General features: G+C 65.1%; 1 protein-coding gene across 2 annotated transcripts in view; it reads right to left on the reverse strand.

Moving 5' to 3' along the window:
- KDM2A (lysine demethylase 2A) overlaps positions 1–17998 on the reverse strand; it is a 107302-nt gene that overhangs the window by 71924 nt on the left and 17380 nt on the right. For both annotated transcript variants that reach the window (XM_075583968.1, XM_075583967.1), the window contains one exon: positions 9155–9261. In XM_075583968.1, coding sequence (XP_075440083.1) covers positions 9155–9261 — 107 coding nt within the window. The remainder of the gene's footprint in view (positions 1–9154; positions 9262–17998) is intronic.

Consider the following 17998-nt stretch of genomic DNA (forward strand, 5'->3'; position numbering starts at 1 on the left):
CCCGTGCGAGCAGCACGCACACAGTGACACTACCCCTGTATACAAGGAGATAAGCCCCCCCGTGCGAGCAGCACGCATACGGTGACACTACCCCTGTATACCAGGAGATAAGCCCCCCGTGCGAGCAGCACGCACACGGGGACACTACCCCTGTATACAAGGAGATACGCCCCCCGTGCGAGCAGCACGCACACGGGGACACTACCCCTGTATACCAGGAGATAAGCCCCCCGTGCGAGCAGCACGCACACAGTGACACTACCCCTGTATACCAGGAAGATAAGCCCCCCGTGCGAGCAGCACGCACACGGGGACACTACCCCTGTATACAAGGAGATAAGCCCCCCGTGCGAGCAGCACGCACACAGTGACACTACCCCTGTATACAAGGAGATAAGCCCCCCGTGCGAGCAGCACGCACACAGTGACACTACCCCCTGTATACAAGGAGATAAGCCCCCCGTGCGAGCAGCACGCACACGGGGACACTACCCCTGTATACCAGGAGATAAGCCCCCCGTGCGACCAGCACGCACACGGGGACACTACCCCTGTATACCAGGAGATAAGACCCCCGTGCGAGCAGCACGCACACGGGGACACTACCCCTGTATACCAGGAGATAAGCCCCCCGTGCGAGCAGCACGCACACGGGGACACTACCCCTGTATACAAGGAGATAAGCCCCCCGTGCGAGCAGCATGCACACGGGGACACTACCCCTGTATACCAGGAGATAAGCCTCCGTGCGAGCAACACGCACACAGTGACACTACCCCTGTATACAAGGAGATAAGCCCCCCGTGCGAGCAGCACGCACACGGGGACACTACCCCTGTATACCAGGAGATAAGCCCCCCGTGCGAGCAGCACGCACACAGTGACACTACCCCTGTATACAAGGAGATAAGCCTCCGTGCAAGCAGCACGCACACGGTGACACTACCCCTGTATACCAGGAGATAAGCCCCCCGTGCGAGCAGCACGCACACGGGGACACTACCCCTGTATACAAGGAGATAAGCCCCCCGTGCGAGCAGCACGCACACGGGGACACTACCCCTGTATACAAGGAGATAAGCCCCCCGTGCGAGCAGCACGCACACGGGGACACAACCCCTGTATACAAGGAGATAAGCCCCCCGTGCGAGCAGCACGCACACGGGGACACTACCCCTGTATACAAGGAGATAAGCCCCCCGTGCGAGCAGCACGCACACAGTGACACTACCCCTGTATACCAGGAGATAAGCCCCCCGTGCGAGCAGCACGCACACGGTGACACTACCCCTGTATACAAGGAGATAAGCCCCCCGTGCGAGCAGCACGCACACGGGGACACTACCCCTGTATACAAGGAGATAAGCCCCCCGTGCGAGCAGCACGCACACGGAGACACTACCCCTGTATACCAGGAGATAAGCCCCCCGTGCGAACAGCACGCACACGGTGACACTACCCCTGTATACCAGGAGATAAGCCCCCCGTGCGAGCAGCACGCACACGGTGACACTACCCCTGTATACAAGGAGATAAGCCCCCCGTGCGAGCAGCACGCACACAGTGACACTACCCCTGTATACCAGGAGATAAGCCCCCCGTGCGAGCAGCACGCACACGGGGACACTACCCCTGTATACCAGGAAGATAAGCCCCCCGTGCGAGCAGCACGCACACAGTGACACTACCCCTGTATACCAGGAGATAAGCCCCCCGTGCGAGCAGCACGCACACAGTGACACTACCCCTGTATACCAGGAAGATAAGCCCCCCGTGCGAGCAGCACGCACACAGTGACACTACCCCTGTATACAAGGAGATAAGCCCCCCGTGCGAGCAGCACGCACACGGGGACACTACCCCTGTATACCAGGAGATAAGCCCCCCGTGCGAGCAGCACGCACACGGGGACACTACCCCTGTATACCAGGAGATAAGCCCCCCGTGCGAGCAGCACGCACACAGTGACACTACCCCTGTATACCAGGAAGATAAGCCCCCCGTGCGAGCAGCACGCACACAGTGACACTACCCCTGTATACCAGGAGATAAGCCCCCCGTGCGAGCAGCACGCACACGGGGACACTACCCCTGTATACCAGGAAGATAAGCCCCCCCCCCGTGCGAGCAGCACGCACACAGTGACACTACCCCTGTATACAAGGAGATAAGCCCCCCGTGCGAGCAGCACGCACACGGGGACACTACCCCTATATACAAGGAGATAAGCCCCCCGTGCGAGCAGCACGCACACGGGGACAGTACCCCTGTATACAAGGAGATAAGCCCCCCGTGCGAGCAGCACGCACACAGTGACACTACCCCTGTATACCAGGAGATAAGCCCCAGTGCGAGCAGCACGCACACGGGGACACTACCCCTGTATACCAGGAGATAAGCCCCCCGTGCGAGCAGCACGCACACGGTGACACTACCCCTATATACAAGGAGATAAGCCCCCCGTGCGAGCAGCACGCACACGGTGACACTACCCCTATATACAAGGAGATAAGCCCCCCGTGCGAGCAGCACGCACACAGTGACACTACCCTTGTATACAAGGAGATAAGCCCCCCGTGCGAGCAGCACGCACACGGGGACACTACCCCTGTATACCAGAAAGATAAGCCCCCCGTGCGAGCAGCACGCACACAGTGACACTACCCCTGTATACCAGGAGATAAGCCCCCCGTGCGAGCAGCACGCACACGGGGACACTACCCCTGTATACCAGGAGATAAGCCCCCCGTGCGAGCAGCACGCACACGGTGACACTACCCCTGTATACCAGGAAGATAAGCCCCCCGTGCGAGCAGCACGCACACGGTGACACTACCCCTGTATACAAGGAGATAAGCCCCTGTGCGAGCAGCACGCACACAGTGACACTACCCCTGTATACAAGGAGATAAGCCCCCCGTGCGAGCAGCACGCACACAGGGACACTACCCCTGTATACAAGGAGATAAGCCTCCGTGCAAGCAGCACGCACACGGTGACACTACCCCTGTATACCAGGAGATAAGCCCCCCGTGCGAGCAGCACGCACACGGGGACACTACCCCTGTATACAAGGAGATAAGCCCCCCGTGCGAGCAGCACGCACACGGGGACACTACCCCTGTATACAAGGAGATAAGCCCCCCGTGCGAGCAGCACGCACACGGGGACACTACCCCTGTATACAAGGAGATAAGCCCCCCGTGCGAGCAGCACGCACACGGTGACACTACCCCTGTATACCAGGAGATAAGCCCCCCGTGCGAACAGCACGCACATGGAGAACCCACCCCTGTATACAAGGAGATAAGCCCCCCGTGCGAGCAGCACGCACACGGTGACACTACCCCTGTATACAAGGAGATAAGCCCCCCGTGCGAGCAGCATGCACACAGTGACACTACCCCTGTATACCAGGAGATAAGCCCCCCGTGCGAGCAGCATGCACACAGTGACACTACCCCTGTATACAAGGAGATAAGCCCCCCGTGCGAGCAGCACGCACACGGGGACACTACCCCTGTATACAAGGAGATAAGCCCCCCGTGCGAGCAGCACGCACACGGGGACACTACCCCTGTATACCAGGAGATAAGCCCCCCGTGCGAGCAGCACGCACACGGTGACACTACCCCTGTATACAAGGAGATAAGCCCCCCGTGCGAGCAGCACGCACACGGGGACACTACCCCTGTATACAAGGAGATAAGCCCCCCGTGCGAGCAGCACGCACACGGGGACACTACCCCTGTATACAAGGAGATAAGCCCCCCGTGCGAGCAGCACGCACACGGGGACACTACCCCTGTATACAAGGAGATAAGCCCCCCGTGCGAGCAGCACGCACACGGGGACACTACCCCTGTATACCAGGAGATAAGCCCCCCGTGCGAGCAGCACGCACACAGTGACACTACCCCTGTATACCAGGAGATAAGCCCCCCCCCGTGCGAGCAGCACGCACACAGTGACACTACCCCTGTATACAAGGAGATAAGCCCCCCGTGCGAGCAGCACGCACACGGGGACACTACCCCTATATACAAGGAGATAAGCCCCCCGTGCGAGCAGCACGCACACGGGGACACTACCCCTGTATACAAGGAGATAAGCCCCCCGTGCGAGCAGCACGCACACGGTGACACTACCCCTGTATACCAGGAGATAAGCCCCCCGTGCGAGCAGCACGCACACAGTGACACTACCCCTGTATACCAGGAAGATAAGCCCCCCGTGCGAGCAGCACGCACACAGTGACACTACCCCTATATACAAGGAGATAAGCCCCCCGTGCGAGCAGCACGCACACGGGGACACTACCCCTGTATACAAGGAGATAAGCCCCCCGTGCGAGCAGCACGCACACGGGGACACTACCCCTGTATACCAGGAAGATAAGCCCCCCGTGCGAGCAGCACGCACACAGTGACACTACCCCTGTATACCAGGAGATACGCCCCCCGTGCGAGCAGCACGCACACGGGGACACTACCCCTGTATACAAGGAGATAAGCCCCCCGTGCGAGCAGCACGCACACGGGGACACTACCCCTATATACAAGGAGATAAGCCCCCCGTGCGAGCAGCACGCACACGGGGACACTACCCCTATATACAAGGAGATAAGCCCCCCGTGCGAGCAGCACGCACACAGTGACACTACCCCTGTATACCAGGAAGATAAGCCCCCCGTGCGAGCAGCACGCACACAGTGACACTACCCCTATATACAAGGAGATAAGCCCCCCGTGCGAGCAGCACGCACACGGGGACACTACCCCTATATACAAGGAGATAAGCCCCCCGTGCGAGCAGCACGCACACGGGGACACTACCCCTGTATACAAGGAGATAAGCCCCCCGTGCGAGCAGCACGCACACGGTGACACTACCCCTGTATACCAGGAGATAAGCCCCCCGTGCGAGCAGCACGCACACAGTGACACTACCCCTGTATACCAGGAAGATAAGCCCCCCGTGCGAGCAGCACGCACACAGTGATACTACCCCTATATACAAGGAGATAAGCCCCCCGTGCGAGCAGCACGCACACGGGGACACTACCCCTGTATACAAGGAGATAAGCCCCCCGTGCGAGCAGCACGCACACGGGGACACTACCCCTGTATACCAGGAAGATAAGCCCCCCGTGCGAGCAGCACGCACACAGTGACACTACCCCTGTATACCAGGAGATACGCCCCCCCGTGCGAGCAGCACGCACACGGGGACACTACCCCTGTATACAAGGAGATAAGCCCCCCGTGCGAGCAGCACGCACACGGGGACACTACCCCTATATACAAGGAGATAAGCCCCCCGTGCGAGCAGCACGCACACGGGGACACTACCCCTATATACAAGGAGATAAGCCCCCCGTGCGAGCAGCACGCACACGGGGACACTACCCCCTGTATACCAGGAGATAAGCCCCCCGTGCGAGCAGCACGCACACAGTGACACTACCCCTGTATACCAGGAGATAAGCCTCCGTGCGAGCAGCACGCACACGGGGACACTACCCCTGTATACCAGGAGATAAGCCCCCCGTGCGAGCAGCACGCACACAGTGACACTACCCCTGTATACCAGGAGATAAGCCCCCCGTGCGAGCAGCACGCACACGGGGACACTACCCCTGTATACCAGGAGATAAGCCCTCCGTGCGAGCAGCACGCACACGGGGACACTACCCCTGTATACCAGGAGATAAGCCCCCCGTGCGAGCAGCACGCACACGGGGACACTACCCCTGTATACAAGGAGATAAGCCCCCCGTGCGAGCAGCACGCACACGGGGACACTACCCCTGTATACCAGGAGATAAGCCCCCCGTGCGAGCAGCACGCACACAGTGACACTACCCCTGTATACCAGGAAGATAAGCCCCCCCGTGCGAGCAGCACGCACACAGTGACACTACCCCTGTATACAAGGAGATAAGCCCCCCGTGCGAGCAGCACGCACACAGTGACACTACCCCTGTATACAAGGAGATAAGCCCCCCGTGCGAGCAGCACGCACACGGTGACACTACCCCTATATACAAGGAGATAAGCCCCCCGTGCGAGTAGCACGCACACGGTGACACTACCCCTGTATACCAGGAGATAAGCCCCCCGTGCGAGCAGCACGCACACAGTGACACTACCCCTGTATACCAGGAGATAAGCCCCCCGTGCGAGCAGCACGCACACGGGGACACTACCCCTGTATACCAGGAGATAAGCCCCCCGTGCGAGCAGCACGCACACGGTGACACGACCCCTGTATACCAGGAAGCTAAGCCCCCCGTGCGAGCAGTACGCACACAGTGACACTACCCCTGTATACAAGGAGATAAGCCCCCCGTGCGAGCAGCACGCACACGGTGACACTACCCCTGTATACCAGGTAGATAAGCCCCCCCCCGTGCGAGCAGCATGCACACGGCGACACTACCCTTGTATACCAGGAAGATAAGCCCCCCGTGCGAGCAGCACGCACACGGGGACACTACCCCTGTATACCAGGAGATAAGCCCCCCGTGCGAGCAGCATGCACACGGGGACACTACCCCTGTATACCAGGAGATAAGCCCCCCGTGCGAGCAGCACGCACACGGGGACACTACCCCTGTATACCAGGAAGATAAGCCCCCCGTGCGAGCAGCACGCACAGTGACACTACCCCTGTATACCAGGAGATAAGCCCCCCGTGCGAGTAGCACGCACACAGTGACACTACCCCTGTATACAAGGAGATAAGCCCCCCGTGCGAGCAGCACGCACACGGTGACACTACCCCTGTATACAAAGGAAGATAAGCCCCCCGTGCGAGCAGCACGCACACGGTGACACTACCCCTGTATACAAGGAAGATAAGCCCCCCGTGCGAGCAGCACGCACACGGTGACACTACCCCTGTATACAAGGAGATAAACCCCCCGTGCGAGCAGCACGCACACGGGGACACTACCCCTGTATACCAGGAGATAAGCCCCCCGTGCGAGCAGCACGCACACGGGGACACTACCCCTGTATACCAGGAAGCTAAGCCCCCCGTGCGAGCAGCACGCACACAGTGACACTACCCCTGTATACCAGGAGATAAGCCCCCCGTGCGAGCAGCACGCACACGGGGACACTACCCCTGTATACCAGGAAGCTAAGCCCCCCGTGCGAGCAGCACGCACACAGTGACACTACCCCTGTATACAAGGAGATAAGCCCCCCGTGCGAGCAGCACGCACACAGCGACACTACCCCTGTATACAAGGAGATAAGCCCCCCGTGCGAGCAGCACGCACACGGGGACACTACCCCTGTATACCAGGAGATAAGCCCCCCGTGCGAGCAGCACGCACACGGGGACACTACCCCTGTATACCAGGAGATAAGCCCCCCGTGCGAGCAGCACGCACAGTGACACTACCCCTGTATACCAGGAGATAAGCCCCCCGTGCGAGTAGCACGCACACAGTGACACTACCCCTGTATACAAGGAGATAAGCCCCTCGTGCGAGCAGCACGCACACAGTGACACTACCCCTGTATACCAGGAGATAAGCCCCCCGTGCGAGCAGCACGCACACGGCGACACTACCCCTGTATACCAGGAAGATAAGCCCCCCGTGCGAGCAGCACGCATACCGTGACACTACCCCTGTATACCAGGAGATAAGCCCCCCGTGCGAGCAGCACGCACACGGTGACACTACCCCTGTATACATTTAGATAAGCCCCCCGTGCGAGCAGCACGCACACGGTGACACTACCCCTGTATACCAGGAGATAAGCCCCCCGTGCGAGCAGCATGCACACGGTGACACTACCCCTGTATACCAGGAGATAAGCCCCCCGTGCGAGCAGCACGCATACCGTGACACTACCCCTGTATACCAGGAGATAAGCCCCCCGTGCGAGCAGCACGCACACGGTGACACTACCCCTGTATACATTTAGATAAGCCCCCCGTGCGAGCACCACGCACACGGTGACACTACCCCTGTATACCAGGAGATAAGCCCCCCGTGCGAGCAGCACGCACACGGTGACACTACCCCTGTATACCAGGAGATAAGCCCCCCGTGCGAGCAGCACGCACACGGGGACACTACCCCTTTATACCAGGAGATAAGCCCCCCGTGCGAGCAGCACGCACACAGTGACACTACCCCTGTATACAAGGAGATAAGCCCACCGTGCGAGCAGCACGCACACAGTGACACTACCCCTGTATACCAGGAGATAAGCCCCCCGTGCGAGCAGCACGCACACGGGGACACTACCCCTGTATACCAGGAGATAAGCCCCCCGTGCGAGCAGCACGCACAGTGACACTACCCCTGTATACCAGGAGATAAGCCCCCCGTGCGAGCAGCACGCACACGGGGACACTACCCCTGTATACCAGGAGATAAGCCCCCCGTGCGAGCAGCACGCACACGGTGACACTACCCCTGTATACAAGGAGATAAGCCCCCCGTGCGAGCAGCACGCACACAGTGACACTACCCCTGTATACCAGGAGATAAGCCCCCCGTGCGAGCAGCACGCACACGGCGACACTACCCCTGTATACCAGGAGATAAGCCCCCCGTGCAAGCAGCACGCACACGGGGACACAACCCCTGTATACCAGGAGATAAGCCCCCCGTGCGAGCAGCACGCACACGGGGACACTACCCCTGTATACCAGGAGATAAGCCCCCCGTGCGAGCAGACGCACACAGTGACACTACGCCTGTATACATTTAGATAAGCCCCCCGTGCGAGCAGCACGCACACGGTGACACTACCCCTGTATACCAGGAGATAAGCCCCCCGTGCGAGCAGCACGCACACAGTGACACTACCCCTGTATACAAGGAGATAAGCCCACCGTGCGAGCAGCACGCACACAGTGACACTACCCCTGTATACCAGGAGATAAGCCCCCCGTGCGAGCAGCACGCACACGGGGACACAACCCCTGTATACCAGGAGATAAGCCCCCCGTGCGAGCAGCACGCACACGGGGACACTACCCCTGTATACCAGGAGATAAGCCCCCCCGTGCGAGCAGCACGCACACAGTGACACTACCCCTGTATACCAGGAAGATAAGCCCCCACCTCCCCCTCCCCCAGGGTGTGAGCAGTGCATGCTGGGAGGGAACATGGCGGGACACTCACTTCTGCACCTTGGGGTACTGCATCTCCTGGATCACATTGGTGGACTCCGTCTGCCGTTCCTTCAGGTGCCTCGGCCAAATGTTATCCACCCAGTCTATCTGATCCACCTGCACAGGGGCAAAGACACAGCGTGAGGAAGGGGGGGATGCGTGCGAGGAGGGGGGCAGCGAGGGAGCGAGGGAGAGAGCGCGCGAGGGGGGGGGGGGCAGCGAGGGAGAGAGCGCGCGAGGGGGGGGGGGGCAGCGAGGGAGAGAGCGCGCGAGGGGGGGGGCAGCGAGGGAGAGAGAGAGCGTGCAGGGGGGGGGGGCAGCGAGGGAGAGAGCGCGCGAGGGGGGGGGGGCAGCGAGGGAGAGAGCGTGCGAGGGGGGGGGCAGCGAGGGAGAGAGAGAGCGTGCAGGGGGGGGGGCAGCGAGGGAGAGAGAGAGCGCGCAAGGGGGGGGCAGCGAGGGAGAGAGAGCGCGCAAGGGGGGGGCAGCGAGGGAGAGAGAGCGCGCGAGGGGGGGCAGCGAGGGAGAGAGAGGGAGAGAGAGCGCGCGAGGGGGGGGGCAACGATGGAGAGAGCGCACGAGGGGGGGGGCAGCGAGGGAGAAAGAGCGCGTGAGTGGGGGGGCAGCGAGGGAGAGAGAGAGACCGCGCGAGGGGGGGGGGGGGGCAGCGAGGGAGAGAGAGAGAGCGCGCGAGGGGGGGGCAGCGAGGGAGAGAGAGAGCGCGCGAGGGGGGGGCAGCGAGTGAGAGCGCGCGCAAGGGGGCAGCGAGGGAGAGCGCGCGCGAAGCGGGGGCAGCGAGGGAGAGAACGCGCGACGGGGGGGCAGCGAGGGAGAGAGCGCGCGACGGGGGGGCAGCGAGGGAGAGAGCGCGCGACGGGGGGGCAGCGAGGGAGAGAGCGCGCGACGGGGGGGCAGCGAGGGAGAGAGCGCGACGGGGGGGCAGCGACGGAGAGAGCGCGCGACGGGGGGGCAGCGAGGGAGAGAGCGCGCGACGGGGGGGGCAGCGAGGGAGAGAGCGCGCGAGGGGGGGCAGCGAGGGAGAGAGCGCGCGAGGGGGGGGGCAGCGAGGGAGAGAGCGCGCGAGGGGGGGGCAGCGAGGGAGAGAGCGCGCGAAGGGGGGGGCAGCGAGGGAGAGAGCGCGCGAGGGGGGGCAGCGAGGGAGAGAGCGCGCGAGGGGGGCAGCGAGGGAGAGAGCGCGCGAGGGGGGGGCAGCGAGGGAGAGAGTGCAGAGAGGGAGAGCGCTGGGGAGGGCAGAGAGGGAGAGCGCTGGGGAGGGCAGAGAGGGAGAGCGCTGGGGAGGGCAGAGAGGGAGAGCGCTGGGGGGGGCAGAGGGAGAGAGCGCGCGAGGGGGGGGGTAGAGAGGGAGAGAGCGCGCGAGGGGGGGGGCAGAGAGGGAGAGAGCGTATGAGGGGGGGCAGCGAGGGAGAAAGCGCGCGAGGGGGGGGGCAGTGAGGGAGAGAGCGCGCGAGGCGGGGGCAGCGAGAGAGACAGCGCTCGAGGGGGGGGCAGCGAGGGAGAGAGCGCGCGAGGGGGGGGGCAGCGAGGGAGAGAGCGCGCGAGGGGGGGGGGCAGCGAGAGAGACCACTCGAGGGGGGGCAGCGAGGGAGAGAGCGCGCGAGGGGGGGGCAGCGAGGGAGAGAGCGCGCGAAGGGGGGGCAGCGAGGGAGAGAGCGCGCGAGGGGGGGGCAGCGAGGGAGAGAGCGCGCGAGGGGGGGCAGCGAGGGAGAGAGCGCGCGAGGGGGGGCAGCGAGGGAGAGAGCGCGCGAGGGGGGGGCAGCGAGGGAGAGCGCGCGAGGGGGGGCAGCGAGGGAGAGAGCGCGCGAGGGGGGGGCAGCGAGGGAGAGAGCGCGCGAGGGGGGGCAGCGAGGGAGAGAGGGCGCGAGGGGGGGGCAGCGAGGGAGAGAGCGCGCGAGGGGGGGGCAGCGAGGGAGAGAGCGCGCGACGGGAGGGAGAGAGCGCGCGAGGGGGGGCAGCGAGGGAGACAGCGCGCGAGGGGGGGGCAGCGAGGGAGAGAGCGCGCGAGGGGAGGCAGCGAGGGAGAGAGCGCGCGAGGGGGGGGGCAGCGAGGGAGAGAGCGCGCAAGGGAGGGCGCAGCGAGGGAGAGAGCGCGCGAGGGGGGGGCAGCGAGGGAGAGACAGCGTGAGGGGGCAGGGAGAGAGACGCAACGTGAGGGGGGGGCAGGGAGGGAGACGCATCGTGAGGGGGGGCAGGGAGAGACGCACAGCGTGAGGGGGGACAGGGAGAGAGACGCAGCGTGAGGGGGGGCAGGGAGAGAGACGCAGCGTGAGGGGGGGCAGGGAGAGAGACGCAGCGTGAGGGGGGACAGGGAGAGAGACGCAGCGTGAGGGGGGACAGGGAGAGAGACGCAGCGTGAGGGGGGACAGGGAGAGAGACGCAGCGTGAGGGGGGACAGGGAGAGAGACGCAGCGTGAGGGGGGACAGGGAGAGAGACGCAGCGTGAGGGGGGCAGGGAGAGAGACGCAGCGTGAGGGGGGCAGGGAGAGAGACGCAGCGTGAGGGGGGGCAGGGAGAGAGACGCAGCGTGAGAGGGGGCAGGGAGAGAGACGCAGCGTGAGTGGGGGCAGGGAGAGAAACGCAGCGTGAGGGGGGGCAGGGACAGAGACGCAGCGTGAGGGGGGGCAGGGAGAGAGACGCAGCGTGAGGGGGGGCAGGGAGAGAGATGCAGCGTGAGTGGGGGCAGGGAGAGAGACGCATCGTGAGGGGGGGCAGGGAGAGACGCATCGTGAGGGGGGGCAGGGAGAGAGACGCAGCATAAGGGGGGGCAGGGAGAGAGACGCATGAAGCATGGGGCAGGGAGAGACGCGCACAACGCAGCATGAGGGGGAGGGGGGCAGGGAGAGACGTCTGGCAGAGCTGCGGAGGGACGGGTGGAGGAGCGAGAGAAGCCTGGCAGAGCTGCGGAGGGACGGGTGAAGGCGTGAGAGAAGCCTGGCAGAGCTGCTGAGGGACGGGTGGAGGCCTGAGAAAAGCCTGGCAGAGCTGCTGAGGGACGGGTGGAGGCGTGAGAGAAGCCTGGCAGAGCTGCGGAGGGACGGGTGGAGGCGTGAGAGAAGCCTGGCAGAGCTGCTGAGGGACGGGTGGAGGCGTGAGAGAAGCCTGGCAGAGCTGCGGAGGGACGGGTGGAGGCTTGAGAGAAGCCTGGCAGAGCTGCGGAGGGAAGGGTGGAGGCGTGAGAGAAGCCTGGCAGAGCTGCGGAGGGGCGGGTGGAGGCGCGAGAGAAGCCTGGCAGAGCTGCGGAGGGACGGGTGGAGGCGTGAGAGAAGCCTGGCAGAGCTGCGGAGGGACAGGTGGAGGCGTGAGAGACGCCTGGCAGAGCTGCGGAGGGACGGGTGGAAGAGTGAGAGAAGCCTGGCAGAGCTGCAGAGGGACAGGTGGAGGCATGAGAAGCCTGGCAGAGCTGCGGAGGGACAGGTGGAGGCACGGGAAGCCTGGCAGAGCTGCGGAGGGAAGGGTGGAGGCGTGAGAGAAGCCTGGCAGAGCTGCGGAGGGACGGGTGGTGGCACGAGAGAAGCCTGGCAGAGCTGCGGAGGGACGGGTGGAGGCACGGGAAGCCTGGCAGAGCTGCGGAGGGACAGGTGGAGGAGTGAGAGACGCCTGGCAGAGCTGCGGAGGGACAGGTGGAGGCACGGGAAGCCTGGCAGAGCTGCGGAGGGAAGGGTGGAGGAGCGAGAGAAGCCTGGCAGAGCTGCGGAGGGACGGGTGGTGGCACGAGAGAAGCCTGGCAGAGCTGCGGAGGGACGGGTGGAGGCACGGGAAGCCTGGCAGAGCTGCGGAGGGACAGGTGGAGGAGTGAGAGACGCCTGGCAGAGCTGCGGAGGGACGGGTGGTGGCACGAGAGAAGCCTGGCAGAGCTGCGGAGGGACGGGTGGAGGCACGGGAAGCCTGGCAGAGCTGTGGAGGGACAGGTGGAGGAGCGAGAGAAGTCTGGCAGAGCTGAGGAGGGACGGGTGGAGGCTTGAGAGAAGCCTGGCAGAGCTGCGGAGGGACGGGTGGAGGCGTGAGAGAAGCCTGGCAGAGCTGCGAAGGGACGGGTGGAGGCGTGAGAGAAGCCTGGCAGAGCTGCGGGACGGGTGGAGGCGTGAGAGACGCCTGGCAGAGCTGCGGAGGGACGGGTGGAGGCGTGAGAGACGCCTGGCAGAGCTGCGGAGGGACGGGTGGAGGCGTGAGAGACGCCTGGCAGAGCTGCGGAGGGACGGGTGGAGGCGTGAGAGACGCCTGGCAGAGCTGCGGAGGGACGGGTGGAGGCGTGAGAGAAGCCTGGCAGAGCTGCGGAGGGACGGGTGGAGGAGTGAGAGAAGCCTGGCAGAGCTGCGGAGGGACGGGTGGAGGAGTGAGAGAAGCCTGGCAGAGCTGCGGAGGGACGGGTGGAGGCGTGAGAAGCCTGGCAGAGCTGCGGAGGGACGGGTGGAGGCGCGAGTAGCCTGGCAGAGCTGCGGAGGGACGGGTGGAGGAGTGAGAGAAGCCTGGCAGAGCTGCGGAGGGAAGGGTGGAGGCGTGAGAGAAGCCTGGCAGAGCTGCGGAGGGAAGGGTGGAGGCGTGAGAGAAGCCTGGCAGAGCTGCGGAGGGACGGGTGGAGGCTTGAGAGAAGCCTGGCAGAGCTGCGGAGGGACAGGTGGAGGAGTGAGAGAAGCCTGGCAGAGCTGCGGAGGGACAGGTGGAGGAGTGAGAGAAGCCTGGCAGAGCTGAGGAGGGACGGGTGGAGGCGTGAGAGAAGCCTGGCAGAGCTACGGAGGGACAGGTGGAGGCGTGAGAGACGCCTGGCAGAGCTGCGGAGGGACGGGTGGAAGAGTGAGAAGCCTGGCAGAGCTGCGGAGGGACAGGTGGAGGCATGAGAAGCCTGGCAGAGCTGCGGAGGGACAGGTGGAGGCATGAGAAGCCTGGCAGAGCTGCGGAGGGACAGGTGGAGGCACGAGAAGCCTGGCAGAGCTGCGGAGGGACAGGTGGAGGAGCGAGAGAAGCCTGGCAGAGCTGCGGAGGGACAGGTGGAGGAGTGAGAGACGCCTGGCAGAGCTGCGGAGGGACGGGTGGAGGAGCGAGAGAAGCCTGGCAGAGCTGCGGAGGGACAGGTGGAGGAGCGAGAGAAGCCTGGCAGAGCTGCGGAGGGACAGGTGGAGGAGTGAGAGACGCCTGGCAGAGCTGCGGAGGGATGGGTGGAGGCGTGAGAGAAGCCTGGCAGAGCTGCGGAGGGACGGGTGGAGGCACGGGAAGCCTGGCAGAGCTGCGGAGGGACAGGTGGAGGAGCGAGAGAAGTCTGGCAGAGCTGAGGAGAGACGGGTGGGGGCGTGAGAGAAGCCTGGCAGAGCTGCGGAGGGACGGGTGGAGGAGTGAGAGAAGCCTGGCAGAGCTGCGGAGGGACAGGTGGAGGCGCGAGAAGCCTGGCAGAGCTGCGGAGGGACGGGTGGAGGAGTGAGAGAAGCCTGGCAGAGCTGCGGAGGGGCGGGTGGAGGCACGGGAAGCCTGGCAGAGCTGCGGAGGGACAGGTGGAGGGACAGGTGGAGGCGTGAGAGAAGCCTGGCAGAGCAGCGGAGGGACGGGTGGAGGAGTGAGAAAAGCCTGGCAGAGCTGCGGAGGGACGGGTGGAGGCGTGAGAGAAGCCTGGCAGAGCTGCGGAGGGATGGGTGGAGGCGTGAGAGACGCCTGGCAGAGCTGCGGAGGGACAGGTGGAGGCATGAGAGACGCCTGGCAGAGCTGCGGAGGGACGGGTGGAGGCGCGAGAAGCCTGGCAGAGCTGCGGAGGGAAGGGTGGAGGCGTGAGAAGCCTGGCAGAGCTGCGGAGGGACGGGTGGAGGCTTGAGAGAAGCCTGGCAGAGCTGCGGAGGGACAGGTGGAGGAGCGAGAGACGCCTGGCAAAGCTGAGGAGGGACGGGTGGAGGCGTGAGAGATGCCTGGCAGAGCTGCGGAGGGACAGGTGGAGGCGTGAGAGACGCCTGGCAGAGCTGCGGAGGGACGGGTGGAGGCATGAGAAGCCTGGCAGAGCTGCGGAGGGACGGGTGGAGGCATGAGAAGCCTGGCAGAGCTGCGGAGGGACGGGTGGAGGCATGAGAAGCCTGGCAGAGCTGCGGAGGGACAGGTGGAGGAGCGAGAGACGCCTGGCAGAGCTGCGGAGGGACGGGTGGTGGCACGGGAAGCCTGGCAGAGCTGCGGAGGGACGGGTGGAGGAGAGAAGCCTGGCAGAGCTGCGGAGGGACAGGTGGAGGCACGGGAAGCCTGGCAGAGCTGCGGAGGGACAGGTGGAGGAGCGAGAGACGCCTGGCAGAGCTGCGGAGGGACGGGTGGTGGCACGAGAGAAGCCTGGCAGAGCTGCGGAGGGACAGGTGGAGGAGCGAGAGAAGCCTGGCAGAGCTGCGGAGGGACAGGTGGAGGAGTGAGAGACGCCTGGCAGAGCTGCGGAGGGATGGGTGGAGGCGTGAGAGAAGCCTGGCAGAGCTGCGGAGGGACGGGTGGAGGCACGGGAAGCCTGGCAGAGCTGCGGAGGGACAGGTGGAGGAGCGAGAGAAGTCTGGCAGAGCTGAGGAGGGACGGGTGGGGGCGTGAGAGAAGCCTGGCAGAGCTGCGGAGGGACGGGTGGAGGAGTGAGAGAAGACTGGCAGAGCTGCGGAGGGACGGGTGGAGGCGCGAGAAGCCTGGCAGAGCTGCGGAGGGACGGGTGGAGGAGTGAGAGAAGCCTGGCAGAGCTGCGGAGGGGCGGGTGGAGGCACGGGAAGCCTGGCAGAGCTGCGGAGGGACAGGTGGAGGGACAGGTGGAGGCGTGAGAGAAGCCTGGCAGAGCTGCGGAGGGACGGGTGGAGGAGTGAGAGAAGCCTGGCAGAGCTGCGGAGGGACGGGTGGAGGCGTGAGAGAAGCCTGGCAGAGCTGCGGAGGGACGGGTGGAGGCGTGAGAGAAGCCTGGCAGAGCTGCGGAGGGACGGGTGGAGGCGTGAGAGACGGCCGGCAGAGCTGCGGAGGGACAGGTGGAGGCGTGAGAGACGCCTTGCAGAGCTGTGGAGGGACGGGTGGAGGCGTGAGAGAAGCCTGGCAGAGCTGCGGAGGGACGGGTGGAGGCGTGAGAAGCCTGGCAGAGCTGCAGAGGGACGGGTGGAGGCGCGAGAAGCCTGGCAGAGCTGCGGAGGGACGGGTGGAGGAGTGAGAGAAGCCTGGCAGAGCTGCGGAGAGAAGGGTGGAGGCGTGAGAGAAGCCTGGCAGAGCTGCGGAGGGACGGGTGGAGGCGTGAGAGAAGCCTGGCAGAGCTGCGGAGGGAAGGGTGGAGGCGTGAGAAGCCTGGCAGAGCTGCGGAGGGACGGGTGGAGGCTTGAGAGAAGCCTGGCAGAGCTGCGGAGGGACAGGTGGAGGAGTGAGAGAAGCCTGGCAGAGCTGAGGAGGGACGGGTGGAGGCGTGAGAGATGCCTGGCAGAGCTGCGGAGGGACAGGTGGAGGCGTGAGAGACGCCTGGCAGAGCTGCGGAGGGACGGGTGGAAGAGTGAGAGAAGCCTGGCAGAGCTGCGGAGGGACGGGTGGAGGCATGAGAAGCCTGGCAGAGCTGCGGAGGGACGGGTGGTGGCACGGGAAGCCTGGCAGAGCTGCGGAGGGACGGGTGGAGGAGAGACGCCTGGCAGAGCTGCGGAGGGACGGGTGGAGGCATGAGAAGCCTGGCAGAGCTGCGGAGGGACAGGTGGAGGCACGGGAAGCCTGGCAGAGCTGCGGAGGGACAGGTGGAGGAGCGAGAGACGCCTGGCAGAGCTGCGGAGGGACGGGTGGTGGCACGAGAGAAGCCTGGCAGAGCTGCGGAGGGACGGGTGGAGGCACGGGAAGCCTGGCAGAGCTGCGGAGGGACAGGTGGAGGAGTGAGAGACGCCTGGCAGAGCTGTGGAGGGACGGGGGGAGGCGTGAGAGACGCCTGGCAGAGCTGCGGAGGGACGGGTGGAGGCGTGAGAGAAGCCTGGCAGAGCTGCGGAGGGACGGGTGGAGGCGTGAGAGAAGCCTGGCAGAGCTGCGGAGGGACGGGTGGAGGCGTGAGAGAAGCCTGGCAGAGCTGCGGAGGGACGGGTGGAGGCGTGAGAGACGGCCGGCAGAGCTGCGGAGGGACAGGTGGAGGCGTGAGAGACGCCTGGCAGAGCTGTGGAGGGACGGGTGGAGGCGTGAGAGAAGCCTGGCAGAGCTGCGGAGGGACGGTTGGAGGCGTGAGAAGCCTGGCAGAGCTGCAGAGGGACGGGTGGAGGCGCGAGAAGCCTGGCAGAGCTGCGGAGGGACGGGTGGAGGAGTGAGAGAAGCCTGGCAGAGCTGCGGAGAGAAGGGTGGAGGCGTGAGAGAAGCCTGGCAGAGCTGCGGAGGGACGGGTGGAGGCGTGAGAGAAGCCTGGCAGAGCTGCGGAGGGAAGGGTGGAGGCGTGAGAAGCCTGGCAGAGCTGCGGAGGGACGGGTGGAGGCTTGAGAGAAGCCTGGCAGAGCTGCGGAGGGACAGGTGGAGGAGTGAGAGAAGCCTGGCAGAGCTGAGGAGGGACGGGTGGAGGCGTGAGAGATGCCTGGCAGAGCTGCGGAGGGACAGGTGGAGGCGTGAGAGACGCCTGGCAGAGCTGCGGAGGGACGGGTGGAAGAGTGAGAGAAGCCTGGCAGAGCTGCGGAGGGACGGGTGGAGGCATGAGAAGCCTGGCAGAGCTGCGGAGGGACGGGTGGAGGCATGAGAAGCCTGGCAGAGCTGCGGAGGGACGGGTGGAGGCATGAGAAGCCTGGCAGAGCTGCGGAGGGACAGGTGGAGGAGCGAGAGAAGCCTGGCAGAGCTGCGGAGGGAAGGGTGGAGGCACGGGAAGCCTGGCAGAGCTGCGGAGGGACGGGTGGAGGAGAGACGCCTGGCAGAGCTGCGG

Source organism: Ascaphus truei, unplaced genomic scaffold (genome assembly GCF_040206685.1).
Source record: "Ascaphus truei isolate aAscTru1 unplaced genomic scaffold, aAscTru1.hap1 HAP1_SCAFFOLD_415, whole genome shotgun sequence".
Classification (NCBI taxonomy): domain Eukaryota; kingdom Metazoa; phylum Chordata; class Amphibia; order Anura; family Ascaphidae; genus Ascaphus; species Ascaphus truei.